This window comes from Parambassis ranga, chromosome 8, assembly GCF_900634625.1.
Source record: "Parambassis ranga chromosome 8, fParRan2.1, whole genome shotgun sequence".
NCBI lineage: Eukaryota > Metazoa > Chordata > Actinopteri > Ambassidae > Parambassis > Parambassis ranga.
In genome coordinates, this window is record NC_041029.1 from 6,887,556 (window position 1) to 6,901,197 (window position 13,642).

Here is a 13,642-nt window from a genome sequence, read left to right on the forward strand (position 1 = left end):
AACTAATTTTATTTAGTATATTATTAACAGAACATCAACTGAGTGTCCTGAGAACAGACAGGAGAAGGTTTACCCCGGCAGGTGCACCCCGGGTGCTGCCTTGCTCGTGGGCGCCGATACAATGTGACAGTTCAAGCTGAGCTGCTGAGTTTTGGGAGTGACGCGCGTTTGTCGTGTTTCTTATCGAGATGGACCGACAGGCCTGAGGGCATTCCTGCTGCAAGCCTCAGGGCTTGTGTGTCTGTTTGCGTGAAGACCAGCTGGAGGAGTAGACCGTGTCAGGACACGGAGCCCAGTCCTCACTGTGGACAGACCTGTGTGAGGTGGTTTAGCTGGGGAGGGTAACACACACTGACAGAAAATCAAAGTGTGTGCGTGTGTGTGAAGGCTGGGTGTGGTGAATCCAGTTCTGCCGTTGATGGTGTGATTGGCTGACTCAGCCTGTACCCTGTGTGTTGTGTAACCCTTGTTGTAACATCACAGAACACCTGCACGCTACATGGAAGCTCACTGATGACAGTAATGCTGCCCATGGTCTGTCTAAAAGTGGTGTCGTGAATACATACAAAGACCAAAACATCAAAATGTCTCTTGAGTGTTTATAAATTTGGGTTCAAACATAAAGAACTAACATGTCATTGTGTTTCAGTTCTTTTATGAAATGTCATTATACAAACAATGTGGACAGACACTGAGGGTTATCTGCAGCTCACACACCTCTGAGTCTGTTGATCAGTGTGGTCAGACTCCTCGGGCTCCTGTTAAAATCCTCTGCAGGAAGCAGTTCAGTGTTTATACATAAAACATAAGACAAATGTAATGTTCCCATATATTGTTGTTCTGCCCTCCAGAGGTCCTCTTCAGAAATCTTTGTAATGCAGCAACCTGAACACAAACACAAGATGTCATCAGTTAAACAGCTGCCTTTTACTCTCTTGTGTCAACTAATAAAATACTGTAAGACAATGGCCCTCTAACACTACAGATGCAAAATTATTAGCACTTCATTTGAGATATCTTTGTGGTGGTTGGCTGTCTGACCTGAAGAGGGGGGCGTGGCCTTTGTTGTTAGCCAATGAGAAGAAGCCGCTGTGTGGGGAGAAGTCGAGGCAGGAAGTTCGATAAATGATCTTCCTCTTAGAGACGGGGAAATTGGTGAAGACGGTGAAGCTGGGCAGGTGGACCTGAGGGGAAAGGCAGATAGATACCTTACTGATACCAAAGGGGAATCGGTTCATGATCATTGTCATCAGCACTGCTGTCCTTTGTTATCATGGCTGCTGCCTTACCAGCTTTATGGCTTCATCCTCCACTCTGGATGCAATCGCAAGAATCTCAGACGAAGGGTTAAAGGCGAGGGAGGTTGCAGAGGTCAGCAGGTTCATCACTGCTTTCAAAGGCTTTGGATTGGCTGAATTAAGACACGTCTCCTGTGAGTAGACATTGACCACACCTGACTGAGAGCTGAAACACAGAGAAAAGACTGATAAAACATGCCAGGTGAAAAAAAACAAAAACAAATACATAGCCAGCCAATCACAGAGCAGGAGGCTTATGTGGGTGTTCCTTACCCGCAGGCCAGGTACTGTCCGTTTCGTGACGCGGCGATGGACGTTCCCTTCACGCAGCCATCATCTATAAACTTGTTAACACACCTGCTGCTGCGCACGTCCCAAACATACACCTCCCCCTCCTCTGCACACACACATACACACAGATTAATCCAAACAGGAAGTTCATATGACACACTGCACTTTCACCAGGAGTCACAGACTCACCTGAGTTTGCGAAGACTTTACGGCCATCGTGAGAGAAGGCGACGCCACAGACATTACCGTTGATCTTCATGCTGCTAATCACCTCTTTAGTCTGAACACACACACACCATCAGCACACAGAGGTAAAGGAACATCAGACTGCAAACTCCTTCGCAGACTAACCTTAAGTGTCAGCATGTGCAGGTATCCATTGGTCCCAGTGAGAAGCAGAGCGCCTCCTTCGGGACACACAGAGAACTCCTTCACTCTGGCTTCATTTAACCCTCTGACGGTGTGAACAGGCGAGACTCGTCCCTCCATCATGTCGTACAGGTAAAACATCTTATTCTTCAGGCTGGTGGCAATCACCATCTCCCCGTCCACGCTGAACTGAGCTTTGTGGACAGGGAATCGCTCCAGGTGGATGCTCTGGATCTTCGGGTTTGTCTTTCCATCAACCTGAAGAGAAATGTCACCTGATTGTATTTTCTACCTCACATCTCAGACACAGGATGTCGAGGGAAGGGTGACTGTACCTGGAAGAGGGAGATGGATTGGTCGAGACCAGCTGTCATGACAACCTGAGCGGAGGGGTGGAACTGGACTGTGGTGAGTCTGTCCTCTGATGGACGAGCACTGTTGGCGTGAAGACACTTCTTCATCTGTGAAACAAGAAACAAACTGGTATTGAAGCACTGTTACAGATTCGTGGGAGTATTTTCAGCAGAAATAGTTCTAATAATTCTGGAGAACCTGAAGACCAGCAAGATCCTAGAACATCACAAGTTGAATATGTGTCAAGGAAAACTACTAGTGCGTTCATAACAGCAGGGTTAAGACCTGATGTATGACCCAAGTCAGGAAATGTGCATCTGTAGAGACTCAGGCCCCGTTCACACTGGAGAAAGTAATTCCAGCTAGAGTAGGATTGAGCCCAGACAGCCTTTAAGCCGGATGCGTTCAGACCTATTTTCAAATCTGTGTCCGCACTCAATCCGGCTTCATCCAGCGTGTCTGCTGTCCTCCAAACTACTAGGTGGAGCCTCGTAATATACAGAGTCCGTTCAGGCCGCGGTAGGACCGCGTGTGAGCATGCGTCGTGCGTTTTTTTTTTGTCCCGTGTCGCGCCACGTGAATCGGAAGTAGCACATCGCTAGTCACATTTGCGTTCACACCTGAGCCACATTTGAGCCAATTCGGCTAGATCCACCTCTCGTGGGTGGATCTGGCCGGATTGAAATCAAACTGGATACAGCCGGATTCGAGGTGTTCACACTCAGAAAAAACACATCTGGATAGGCCCGAATCCCGCTTTAGCCAGATTTTTTTCCCCAGTGTGAACGGGGTATCACTGACCCCCAGGATGCCGCTGGGCAGACTGTCTGAGGAAGCCACAAAGTTTCCCGTCCTTCTCAGCAGGTCGTCCTCCTCCTCATCCTCATCGTCGTCTACATCATCATCACCAGCAGCTGCAAGAATGTGAACACAGTAAATCTTTGGACAGAAGAACAACTTTTCTACATAAGAAACTCATTGTATCATCATCACTCATTGTCACTACCTCTCTTCTTCCTCTTTTTCTTCTGTAGGCTGCTCTCTGCCCACGATGGAGTTCCTCCCATGGACCTCTGGAACCTGAAACACGCGAGGTTTAACTCCAGTGTGTGCTGTTCACATCACCACAGGTGTTTTCAGGTGTGTGTGTACTCACTGCTCTCTCATCCTCTGCTGAAGTTTCTGTTTAGACATGGTGGACTCGCTCTGTCCTTTAATCAGGTGTCTACGGTAACGATGCTTCATGTCCACCCTGAAATAACATTTAGATCCAGTTTTCAATCCAGAGGGCCGCTCCTCTAACACACATACATCAACACACAAACACGATAAACCGTCTATAGCAACAAAACTCACGCTTCCTCCAGCTCATCATCTTCATCCACCCAGGCGGCCTTTCTGGAGGATTGGAGCTCCTGATGAGCCTCACTCTCATCCTCTGACTCCCCTGACTCCTCATCTTTATCCTCCAGCAGCAGAGTTCCAGTCTGATGCTCCTCATCGTCCTGTTAGAAACACACAAACTGATCAGAACCAAGTGATTCGGCAGGTTCCTCAGTGCAGCTCCACTGATCACCACACACATACACTGATGTAAGGGCCCTGCCTCCAGTCATGTATACAAACATATGAATGAGCAGGAAATACGAACTATTATGAATTGTGGTTAAATCGCTACATGTGATCAAGGTCTGGTGAGTGCTTCACCTCCACCAGTCTCTCCAGCAGCTCGTCCTCGGCTCCAAACACCAGCTCCTCCAGCAGCTTTACGGATTCGTCACTCTCGCCTAGCACCGCTAGCCTCTTCGTGTTTTTCTGCCGCGTTTCTTCTTCTTCCACCGGGTTAAGCTTCACCGGTCGAGCCCTCTTTCTGGTCGCTTCTCGGTCCCTCGTCCCCGGCAGCTTAATAACGTTCTTGTCCTCCATGTTTTTTTTTACCGCTAGCAGCACCAAAGTCCGAAGAGTCAAACTCGTGCTAATTTAAGCACGCCGGACTAACACATTAAATATGTTTATTTAAGGTTTTTATTTCAACTCACATGTATCAGACCATGGTTGCACATGTGGACCAGTGTTTTCCTCGCCATAAAATGACGTGTTTCCGGAACTCTAACCTCGAGAAAAACGAACATCGCCCCTAGCGCTCAGCTTAAAAATTCACTACTTTACTTCTATAACTCATTAAATGCACGTTTAGTAACATTATTTATATGCACATATATATGATTTTTTGTTTATTTAACGTATGCTGAAATTTGATTTAAAAACTTAGATCAACACAGCGTGCATACTTAGAGAAGATTGAAGCGAGGCATCTGGACTTGTAGAGTTTTCTTGGAAACTTTTTTAAAGAAAACGTCCAGAGGCCTCGCTTCAATCTTCTCTACGTATGATGACCTGGATGACTGAGAACCTTCATCAACACAGATTATGGAGGGAGAGAAAGAGTAATCCATGAGTAATCAGAAGAAAAATAGTAACTGATGGATTTTTAATTCAGAGTTCAGACAGCTTCCGTTAAAATAACAGAGACCAGCGAGAGAGAACATGCTGTTAAACTGGGGCTGAAACAGACCATCAGTCCCAAAGAAAAGCCACAGGACAGTTTGACACTATCATCACTACAGTTGTCGTCTCTACAGTGTGTCCTGCAGCTAATAAGTCACCTTATAATAACAGCTGATATTAGCTTTTTACATACACTAACTGATCAGATTTACAGCAGTTTGTAAGGCAAACAGATGAAGGAGAGGTGGTTCCAGTTGCAGCTAAAGATGCATCAACTACAACTCAACTCAGGATGTTAACTGTAAGTTTTAAAGAGGCATTGCTGCTTCTGAGAAAAAGAATACGAAGTCGTTCTATTTTTGAATGGAGGCAGGCGCCGAAAAGGCAGAAGAGATGCCGTTTACTGCCTTTTTTTGAAGAGCTTAAAATCAGTAATTTTTCTACATGGAGTGTGTCAGTAAAGAGCTAAGCAGCAGCAATGAATAGGAGTAGTGGTGCTCGGACAAATGATGCATCTGTAACTACAGATAATCACTAAATGAACATTATTTTAGCTGTTTCAGCTCAGCAGGAAAAACAGTGTCAGAACATTTCAGGCTTTTTCTTCAACCTGGAATCATTTTTTTTAGCAGTGAAATATTAAAAACAGAAAAGTGCTCCGTCACATGATTTAAATCCATGTCTCAAAATCAAAAACACAAAAGAAAAAACAACATGTTGTACACACAAAGAGGAAGATCAGCAGTGTGGCACTGTGAGAAAGGAACATTAGACAAATGTCTACATTTTTACCTGCTTTGAAACATGAAGACAGTGTGAACAGAAACAACTGTAGACTCGAACTAATTTCCATAAAACAAGTTTCACTCTTATCTCAATAAATGCATTGATTCTGTCTGACTTTAACTCAAAACCTGCTTCTGTTCAAACAGCCAGCTGTGAATCATTGACATTAACACTGCATGTATTTAATAAAAAAAAAGCAAAAAAACATTGCCACGCTCTTTAAACTCAGTCTCTCTCACACACAAAATACTCAAATAAGGATGACATGCAACAAGTTGAGTTTGCAGTTAGATGTGATGAGGAAGGGAGAAAGGAAATGGAAAGAAAAGGGGAGTTGGGAAGGTGGAGGAAGGAAGGATAGAAGGAGCTTTGCTGGGGACAGAACACTTCTAGTGTTGGCCCATCCTCATTGCCACCCCTATAGTACACAGACGTGGTACAGGCATGCAGCAGGAGTCACCTGACCTCAGGTGAGTCTGTTCAGGTTCACCTCAGACGCTCTTGGCACTTTAAGATCCAACCTGATCCAATCAGATCTGACTTCTGACCCCATTGGAGGTCTCGTCACTGACATCACTAACGCAGGGTGATGATGATGATGATGAAGCAGCGTTTAGTGTTTTCATCCTTCGTCTTCATCCATAGGTAAATCCTCAAACAACAAATTTACTTCACAGCAGCTGCTTTCAGTTCAGTTTTATGGAGCTCTGAGGACCAGGTTCATCTCTGCTGTTAAGTTAAATTTATCTTATTCCTTTTAAAGACAGATTAATAGTTGTTATTGTTATGTTTAACTGTTAACTCCCCAAAACAGCAGCTGGTTCACTGACCCACATTTCAATGCTGAACTACTAGTCTAAATGTTCAGAATCCATCTGAGCCTCACAACACTTCACCTCAGACTACACCTCACAAACTCTTCTTCATGTTCAGTCTTAAAAAAACAAAAAGTGCAGGTGCGAAATAAAAAAAGAAGATAAAACTAACAGGTGTTGCAGAAAAGGAGGAGCGTCAGCGTCTCCTGGTTCCAATTCACATTTTATCTCTGAAGACACAATTAAGGACGTTCTTGTCCAGTGGTGGTCCTGCCGTCTCACCGCCTCTGTCTCTGATTGGTCAGTCACTGTTCCCCTGTCAGCCAATCAGCTGTGAGCGTAAACGATGCGGCGATGGAGAAGGCGAAAGTGACGAAGATCAAATGCTGCAGACGTCAAACAGGATGTATGTTGTGTGTGTTTGTGTGCGTGTGTGTGCATGTGTGCAGGTCTTCCTGGTTCACCTGCCAACAGGAGGCAGTGGAGGAGCTCCTCTCATCACTGAAACAAAGTCATAAAAACACATAAAAATATTATAGAGCAGCATCCTTTTAGCATCGAGTGTTTAATGTTCGATTCAGGTTTTCCTCAATCGTGTTTTTAGCAGGACGTTAGTAATCCTTTAATTAATGAACATTAATAACTTCATCCAGCTGTGAGTCTGTACCTCTGTTGGCCTTGCTGGGGTAGATCTTGGTGAAGTGTCTGTACTCGTCTGGAGGAGGGAAGTCGTCCAGAGGATGAAACGAATACTTTGACTCAAAATCATCTGCAGGAGGAGAAAGAAAAACAGTTTTTCAATTTTTTCCTTACATATTTAAATAAACTTCACTCATACACAGTGGAACTAAAGGCTGTTCCATACTCCACGAGAACAGAGAACAGAGAACTCGCTCCACTGGTGGTAAGAGTAAAAAAAAAAGTTAGTTTCGGCACGGAGGTACCATACTCCGCGAGACGCGTGTGTGCAGAACTCCTCATACGGCCCTCCTACGCAGCGCACGTCACACACAAAAGGTTGACAATGCAATTGTATTGTAAAGTGTGAGCACAGTCATGGTTACCTGGCCTAATGAGCTGATAATTGACAGGGAAGAGGGCGTACACCATGACAATAGATAGAAGATCAGTGTAGCTGACGCAATAATACATCCCGTCTCCCGGTGTTTAATGTGCGTCGAGCCGCTGTAACGCCGTGATCAATACTGGGATTAATTTTTATCGCCACCTTTTGGACAGACGCTCTCCTCTGTGCGCCGTGTTTCTCCTTCCAGGAGCTGTTTGCCAGCTGCTCATCTAAACTGTCCATTGTCGTTGTGCTTCCTCCTTCTGCCTGTGTGTTCTGCACCTGAAGAAGCTCTTGCGCTTCAACACATTCATCACGCCCACAATACATTCTGACCAATCACAGCATGGTTGCCGCACAGCCTTGAGAGAAAAAGTTCTGCCCGGACCCTGTGCACGAGATCGCTGCACAACGGGCGGTTCGAGATAAAAAATGACGTCATTTTGTGGGCGTAACATCTGCAGGGGGGAGGGAGTTCTCTGTTCTCTCGGAGTATGGATCCAGCTTAAGAGCTTTCTGCAGTTTTCTATCTCTAGCTCTAGAGGTTTCCACTTGAGGGTTTTGGCAAACAACGGAACAGAGGAGAAAACAGGATAAAGGAAAGTGAAGATGAAGATAAAGCTGCGATACAAATAAAGACTAAACAAAAGAACTACTAACACTTAAAACCTAAATAATGAACCACTAAATGAACAATTAATTTTTTTAGATTGTGACCAGTTATAATAATCAGTTGCTTAAATTTAAGATAAATTCAGATCTGAACATCCAGGAGGATGATTCTGGCTCAAACAAACACTTTAGGTGGTTAAATACTCATCAATGACAACTCCGATTGTGTGCTGGATGAAGAGATGGAGATGACTCACCAACAAAAGAGCGAGGGATAGACGAGGGAGTGGAATGTCCATTGCGGAGAGGAGGGGGAGGTGGGGGAGGAGCAGCGGGGGTGCGGGACGGTGGGGGAGGAGGTTTTCCTCTGGTGGGGGGGTCAGAGGAGAGGGATGGGCTACCATGTGTCCTGTAAGGTGGGGGAGGCGGGGCTTCTCTGCCGCCCACTCTTGGCGCTGACGACTGGACCGGAACAGGTGGTGCTGAGGGAGAGAACAGCACAGGCGCTCCACGGTTCAGCATGTTTTTAGCAGGTTAAACAAGGTTAAATATGATGATTTATGTTTATACTGAACCCTCACCTGCACCTCTACCTGGTGCGTCTCTTACAGGGGGTGGAGGCCTGTTACCACCCTGTTGGGATGGTGTGGGTGATGCGGGAGGGGGTGGAGGAGCAGGGCCTCTGGTGGGGGTGTGGCCTCCTGGTAAGGGGGCGGTCCGTTTGCTGCTGAGGGAGTTGTGGCGCTGTGGTAGATCAGGTGCTGACTCATTACCTCCACCTGTAGGACCATTAGTGACACGGTAGGGGGGAGGAGGAGGGGCAAGAGACGAGGAGGAGGTGATGGAAGCGGGGTTTCCTCCTGAGGTGGCTGGCCGTCTGCTGTTCCCGGGAGACGGAGGAGGTTTGGATGGGAGGGGTGGGGTGTTGTTAGGTGTAGGTGGAAGGGGCTTCTCTCTGTTGTAAGATGAGGAGGGAGGGGAGGGGGCATTGCCTCGACGAGAGAGAGGTGGAGGGGGAGGTGGGGCAGAGGAGGAGTGTTTCATGCCAGTGGAAGGAGAAGAGGCTGCAGAGGAAGGAGAGGAGGTGGAGGGAGAGCAGGACAGGTTGGGAAGTGAGGGACGCTGGGAACGGGACGTCTCCATTGGGGACGTCGCCTGAGGAGATGGGCTCTCTGCATCATCAGGACGATGACTAGGGGGTCGGGGCGCTGCAGCCCGGGTGGAGGGAGAACGTCCAGAAGAGCCATCTTTGACAGACACAATACATCAGAAGGTTTATATAGGTATATATTTGAGAACAAGAACACAGTAGATCATTAATAACATCATCCCCTCACCTCCAACTGGCCTCAGTTTGGGAACTCCACCTGTGAACAGACCACCAATTGGCGGGGCAGAACCTTGAGGGCTTGCAGCACCACTCCCATTGGCTCCTGTGGATGTTGCTCTGCCTCCTTTCAGCTCTGAGAACCACAACCATTAAACAGGTGAGAGAGTGCCTCGCCTCCTTGCAGTACACTGACACCACGACACTACGATGACATCACTGATGTGACGGACAGATTAGTGTGTGAGGCGGGATGCGGGTGAGGTCAGGTGACTACGTAAGACACTGAGGTGAGATGAGGTGACATGAGGTGAGATGAAGTGAGACTTTAAATGAAAATCAAGTGTTTACGCTCCCACGCAGCTCCAATGACGTCATCGCCAGCACAACAGTCGGAAACATCAATTACAATTTATGACATCACAGATGATCATGGGCTGCACAGTCACAATTAATGAATAATCGATTATATTTAAGCATTTTATCTGTCGGGTAGGCCTGTGAGATACATCACTAAAACTGACAGGATTCAACGTCAAAGCTTTTTTCAATAAACTTCTCATTCTCCAGCAGCCCCACCCAGTGTGAGATAAAATGTCTGCTTACTTCACCTTCTGCAGCTGCACTTCCGGAAAATTCTGTTATAACTATATGATCACATAAGATTATTTGGGGTCAATCTGTGATTCAGCTGTGAAAGCAGCAGGAGGTGATAGCTTATCCAATGTTATTGAATGTCACCTCGTTGTTATCACTCATGAAGCAGATTGAAAATAAAGCAGAATAATCATTAAGGAGCAACCCCAGCCATTTTTTAGGGCTGTGCAGCACATTAAGCTTAAACTGTAACGACCAGGGATGTCTGCCACCCACTCGGATGTCACATTCCTCAACGGGAAGCCAGTTCAACTTAAAGCTGCTCGGTTTAGCAGGTTAATAAGCAAGGCGAAGCAGTTACAGAGTGCTTCTCTAACAATAGTTCAGCATTGCTGAGGCTAGCTAACATGCTGCTGCATGCTACTCTGCAACTTTGCTATAGAGAGAGCCGTTAGTTTCACTCCAACCAGAAAGAAATCTGATACAGTTAGACACCATATATGAAGTCATCATCAATCAGTTAAAAAAAATAATTATTTCATATCAGTTTTCTGCAGTTTTTTTCTGGTTGTGTATAAAATATCTAATCTAACTGTAACATCATGCAAAACACATGTTTCTAATTTCTGTGTCCTACCAAAATGTGTCATTGTCAATGTCAACAAAACTTTTTCTGTTGACATACAGAGCCACATGTGACATTGTATACAGAGATTAAGCTGTAAAGTGCAGCGTTATATATTATTGTGCATGAATATGACGTAGTTTACCTTCCCAAACAGGTGTTTTGTACACCAGACAAAAATCATGAATTTATATTTGACTCTATAATAAAATGAAAAACGCATATATTTACCTTATTTACCTCTTCTACAAACACTGTATAATACCTGTCTATGACAAATAAAGGCCTCAATACTGATAATATCAATGAAACAGAAAAAATCTGTTCACCTCTCCTTAACAAAACAATACCTCCTTGTCTGAGCATTATTGTTTCCTCTACAATACGAAGGAGTTTGGAATGAAACTCGGTGCAACATGAAAGCGGACGGCAGACATTTTAACAGCCCATAACTAAAGCAGCAGCAAGCATCATCGGTTCAACAGCAGCTGCGCAGGAAGCTGCAGGATCTGTTCAAGCAGCCGCTCCGTCACCTGTCCACCAATTCTACCTCCTCCTAACTCCACACACAACAGTTTGATGCTGTGATTTTAGTCTGCACCGCTATCTGTCTGACACAGCAAGTCCAAACTCATCAGAGATCAGCAAAGAGAGAAACAGAAGAAAAGTTAAAGCAGTTATGTAAAAACTCAGACACAAACAGTATCGACATATCAGATGAGAAGTAACAGTTAAAAAAGGTGGAACAAAAACAAACATGAACAAACAGGGTCATCAGAATCTGTCCTGATTCTGTTTGTCAAATGTGACCATGTGTTTGTGATGTGTTGTTGAAACATGCCGTTTAGTTTTAGTGTCAATATATATATTACTGTCAGAAATCAGCCCATTCTGATCTCTGCTACAGTTCCTGAATCACTGACAATCAAGAACACCAAGAGGCTGTTATGTAAATAAAGTAAAACTTCCGCTCATGTCAGGGCACTAAAGAACACCTAGGTTAAATCACTGCATCAAACTGTCAAACTACACATAGGTTTACAGATCAACAGGTCTGGTTTGATATTTAATTTGTGTGTTTCCCTCTAATGTCAGACTATAGAATGTTTCTGATCAACTGATTTGGCCAAGAGGCATAAAATTAAAGCTTGTGTGTCTGACATCTCCCTCTGTGGACAGGAAACTTGGCGGCTGTTTAAATTCAGCCTCCTGCAGTCAGCCTCTAGTATCAGAGAAGATTGTCGTCTTACTCTCTAGAGACAGAGCAGAGCTCTTTTCTCCAGCCGTCTTCTTCTGCTCTTCAGACGGGGCCGCTTGCTGTTTAGGCTGGCTCGGTTGCTGTTGTAGGTATTGGTATAAGCGAATGTATGGGTGCTCTGTGGGAGGTGTTTGGCTCTTAGGTGTTTGACTCTTACTATCAAGCAGCGGAGCACTGCGGTCATTCACCACTGCCACCTTTTTCAGTTTGGTGCCATTACAGATGTCCGACAGCAAAGCATTGCGGCCTTTTGCCTCCTCTCTGTTCAGCTTCGGGGGGTTGGTGTTAGCCTGGAATGGGGTGATGGGTAGAAGGAAGGAGGTCAGTTTAAATCGCAACTGTGCTGTTTTACATAAATGAGATGGCATACTGCATCGTGGGAAAATGTTGCACATAATTATTACATAAATCCATGCATGAAAGGTTTCTAGTCATTTTTAACTTAAGTTTGATGATGTCAAGCATCTCCTCACCTCATTGAAGGTGGGGGGAGGTGGGGGTCCCCCTGGTGGAGGAGGAGGGGGCGGGATAGGCATCCCACTGTTGATACAACACACACCCAATCACCCTGAAAAACATTGAAGAACAATTATTTTATTATTAGTAGGATTATCGGACAACAATCAATTGTTCGGTCTGTAAAATGAAAAAAGGGCACAGTGACATGATTTTTGCATATATTTGCATATATTTTCTTCCAATGACAAATCAGAAAAGGCCTTGCTTTAGTGGTGGTCAGGTGGCGGTCTGGATCAAAGGATGATTAAAACTACAGTTTATACATTTATCAGCCCTGGATTAGATAATCAGATAGTGTCTCTAAAATAAATTAAAAACCTGGTTTCATCTTTGGGAAGCACAGCTCAATTAGGTCTACATGCAATAATGTTAAATGTAGACGTCACAGACCTACAGAGAGTCTAAAAATCGTTAACACTAATGGTGTGAATTCTGACACATTTATCATCTATGTTATAACAAAAAAAGCAAATATTTTGGATGATTTTCGTCTTCGCGAAGGCACTGACATTGGCTAACATACTAGCTTACATCGGCCTAGCTCTTAAATCTGTGCATGACTTCAAGCTAACACCTTTGCCTCTCCGCTAAGCTCTTCTCCAGCTGTTTGCTTTAGTAATCAACATCTGTGCAGGCAGATACACAACGGGCTATTAGCACCATATGCCTCCTAAAGCCGCTACTTTTTATTATGTGGAGTTAGCTAAACCGCTAGCCCAGCCTGCTAGCCGCGTCTTAGCATAAGCTTGAATCTCTGTGTAGCATCACCGACACATCCAAGAAGGTGAGATCAGAAAATCATACCTCTGAGCGTCAACGCGTCTTTGCAGCTTAGCTCATACTTCGATGTATCTGTCGGCTATTTTATGTGTTAAACTTCTCTTTTGAGGTCTGTTAGCTCCGCGGTTAGCCGTTAGCCTGCAGAGCGCCGAGATTTTTTATTTCTCTTCAGTCAACACAGGAGCACGTGACCACGCAGACGGGCATGCGCTGCAGCCACGGAGGGGCGAAAGTAAAAATATTAATAAAAAATGAAATGTTAAAAACTGTTTTCGTCATTAGTACCAGGCCCCGTTTTAACTAATGTGAAATTATTTCTGTATATTTTGACTTTATTATAACACGTTGTTTTTCCTTAAAATTCTGCTTAGTATCGTACATCTGAAGGATTTTATGTTGTCCGCAGTTCACGTTAGATTGCAAGTGCAAAAATACAA

General features: G+C 44.9%; 2 protein-coding genes across 3 annotated transcripts; both read right to left on the bottom strand.

Moving 5' to 3' along the window:
- Positions 1–585: 585 nt before the first annotated feature.
- On the bottom strand, positions 586–4,397 carry utp18 (UTP18 small subunit processome component). The gene is made up of 12 exons (XM_028412321.1): positions 4,020–4,397; positions 3,669–3,817; positions 3,469–3,564; positions 3,319–3,392; positions 3,114–3,226; positions 2,294–2,419; positions 1,941–2,216; positions 1,779–1,869; positions 1,572–1,695; positions 1,290–1,464; positions 1,042–1,184; positions 586–885 (listed from the first exon to the last, which is right to left on the bottom strand). Exons 1-12 carry the CDS (start codon positions 4,236–4,238, stop codon positions 861–863), a joined length of 1,611 nt encoding a protein of 536 aa, XP_028268122.1. The 5' UTR covers positions 4,239–4,397; the 3' UTR covers positions 586–860.
- Positions 4,398–4,786: 389 nt separating this feature from the next.
- Positions 4,787–13,381, bottom strand: LOC114440059 (WAS/WASL-interacting protein family member 2-like). Of its 2 annotated transcripts, none has more exons than XM_028412329.1 (8): positions 13,230–13,381; positions 12,380–12,474; positions 12,064–12,196; positions 9,437–9,562; positions 8,681–9,346; positions 8,357–8,581; positions 7,089–7,190; positions 4,787–6,922 (listed from the first exon to the last, which is right to left on the bottom strand). In XM_028412329.1, exons 2-8 carry the CDS (start codon positions 12,440–12,442, stop codon positions 6,882–6,884), a joined length of 1,356 nt encoding a protein of 451 aa, XP_028268130.1. In that variant the 5' UTR covers positions 12,443–12,474; positions 13,230–13,381; the 3' UTR covers positions 4,787–6,881. The 2 variants fall into 2 exon arrangements, with proteins under 2 accessions (XP_028268130.1, XP_028268129.1); XM_028412328.1 differs by having other exon boundaries at positions 11,899–12,196.
- Positions 13,382–13,642: the final 261 nt, after the last annotated feature.

Excerpts from the sequence above, each read along its gene's own strand:
- utp18 (XM_028412321.1), bottom strand. The coding sequence starts at position 4,238 with ATGGAGGACAAGAACGTTATTAAGCTGCCGGGGACGAGGGACCGAGAA. Across the intron at positions 1,696-1,778 it reads TAAAGTCTTCGCAAACTCAG|AGGAGGGGGAGGTGTATGTT; the intron begins GTGAGTCTGTGA and ends GTGTGTGTGCAG. Across the intron at positions 1,185-1,289 it reads AGGATGAAGCCATAAAGCTG|GTCCACCTGCCCAGCTTCAC; the intron begins GTAAGGCAGCAG and ends CTTTCCCCTCAG.
- LOC114440059 (XM_028412328.1), bottom strand. The coding sequence starts at position 12,442 with ATGCCTATCCCGCCCCCTCCTCCTCCACCAGGGGGACCCCCACCTCCC. Across the intron at positions 12,197-12,379 it reads CTCCCCCCACCTTCAATGAG|GCTAACACCAACCCCCCGAA; the intron begins GTGAGGAGATGC and ends ACCCCATTCCAG. Across the intron at positions 7,191-8,356 it reads TATCCCTCGCTCTTTTGTTG|ATGATTTTGAGTCAAAGTAT; the intron begins GTGAGTCATCTC and ends CTCCTCCTGCAG.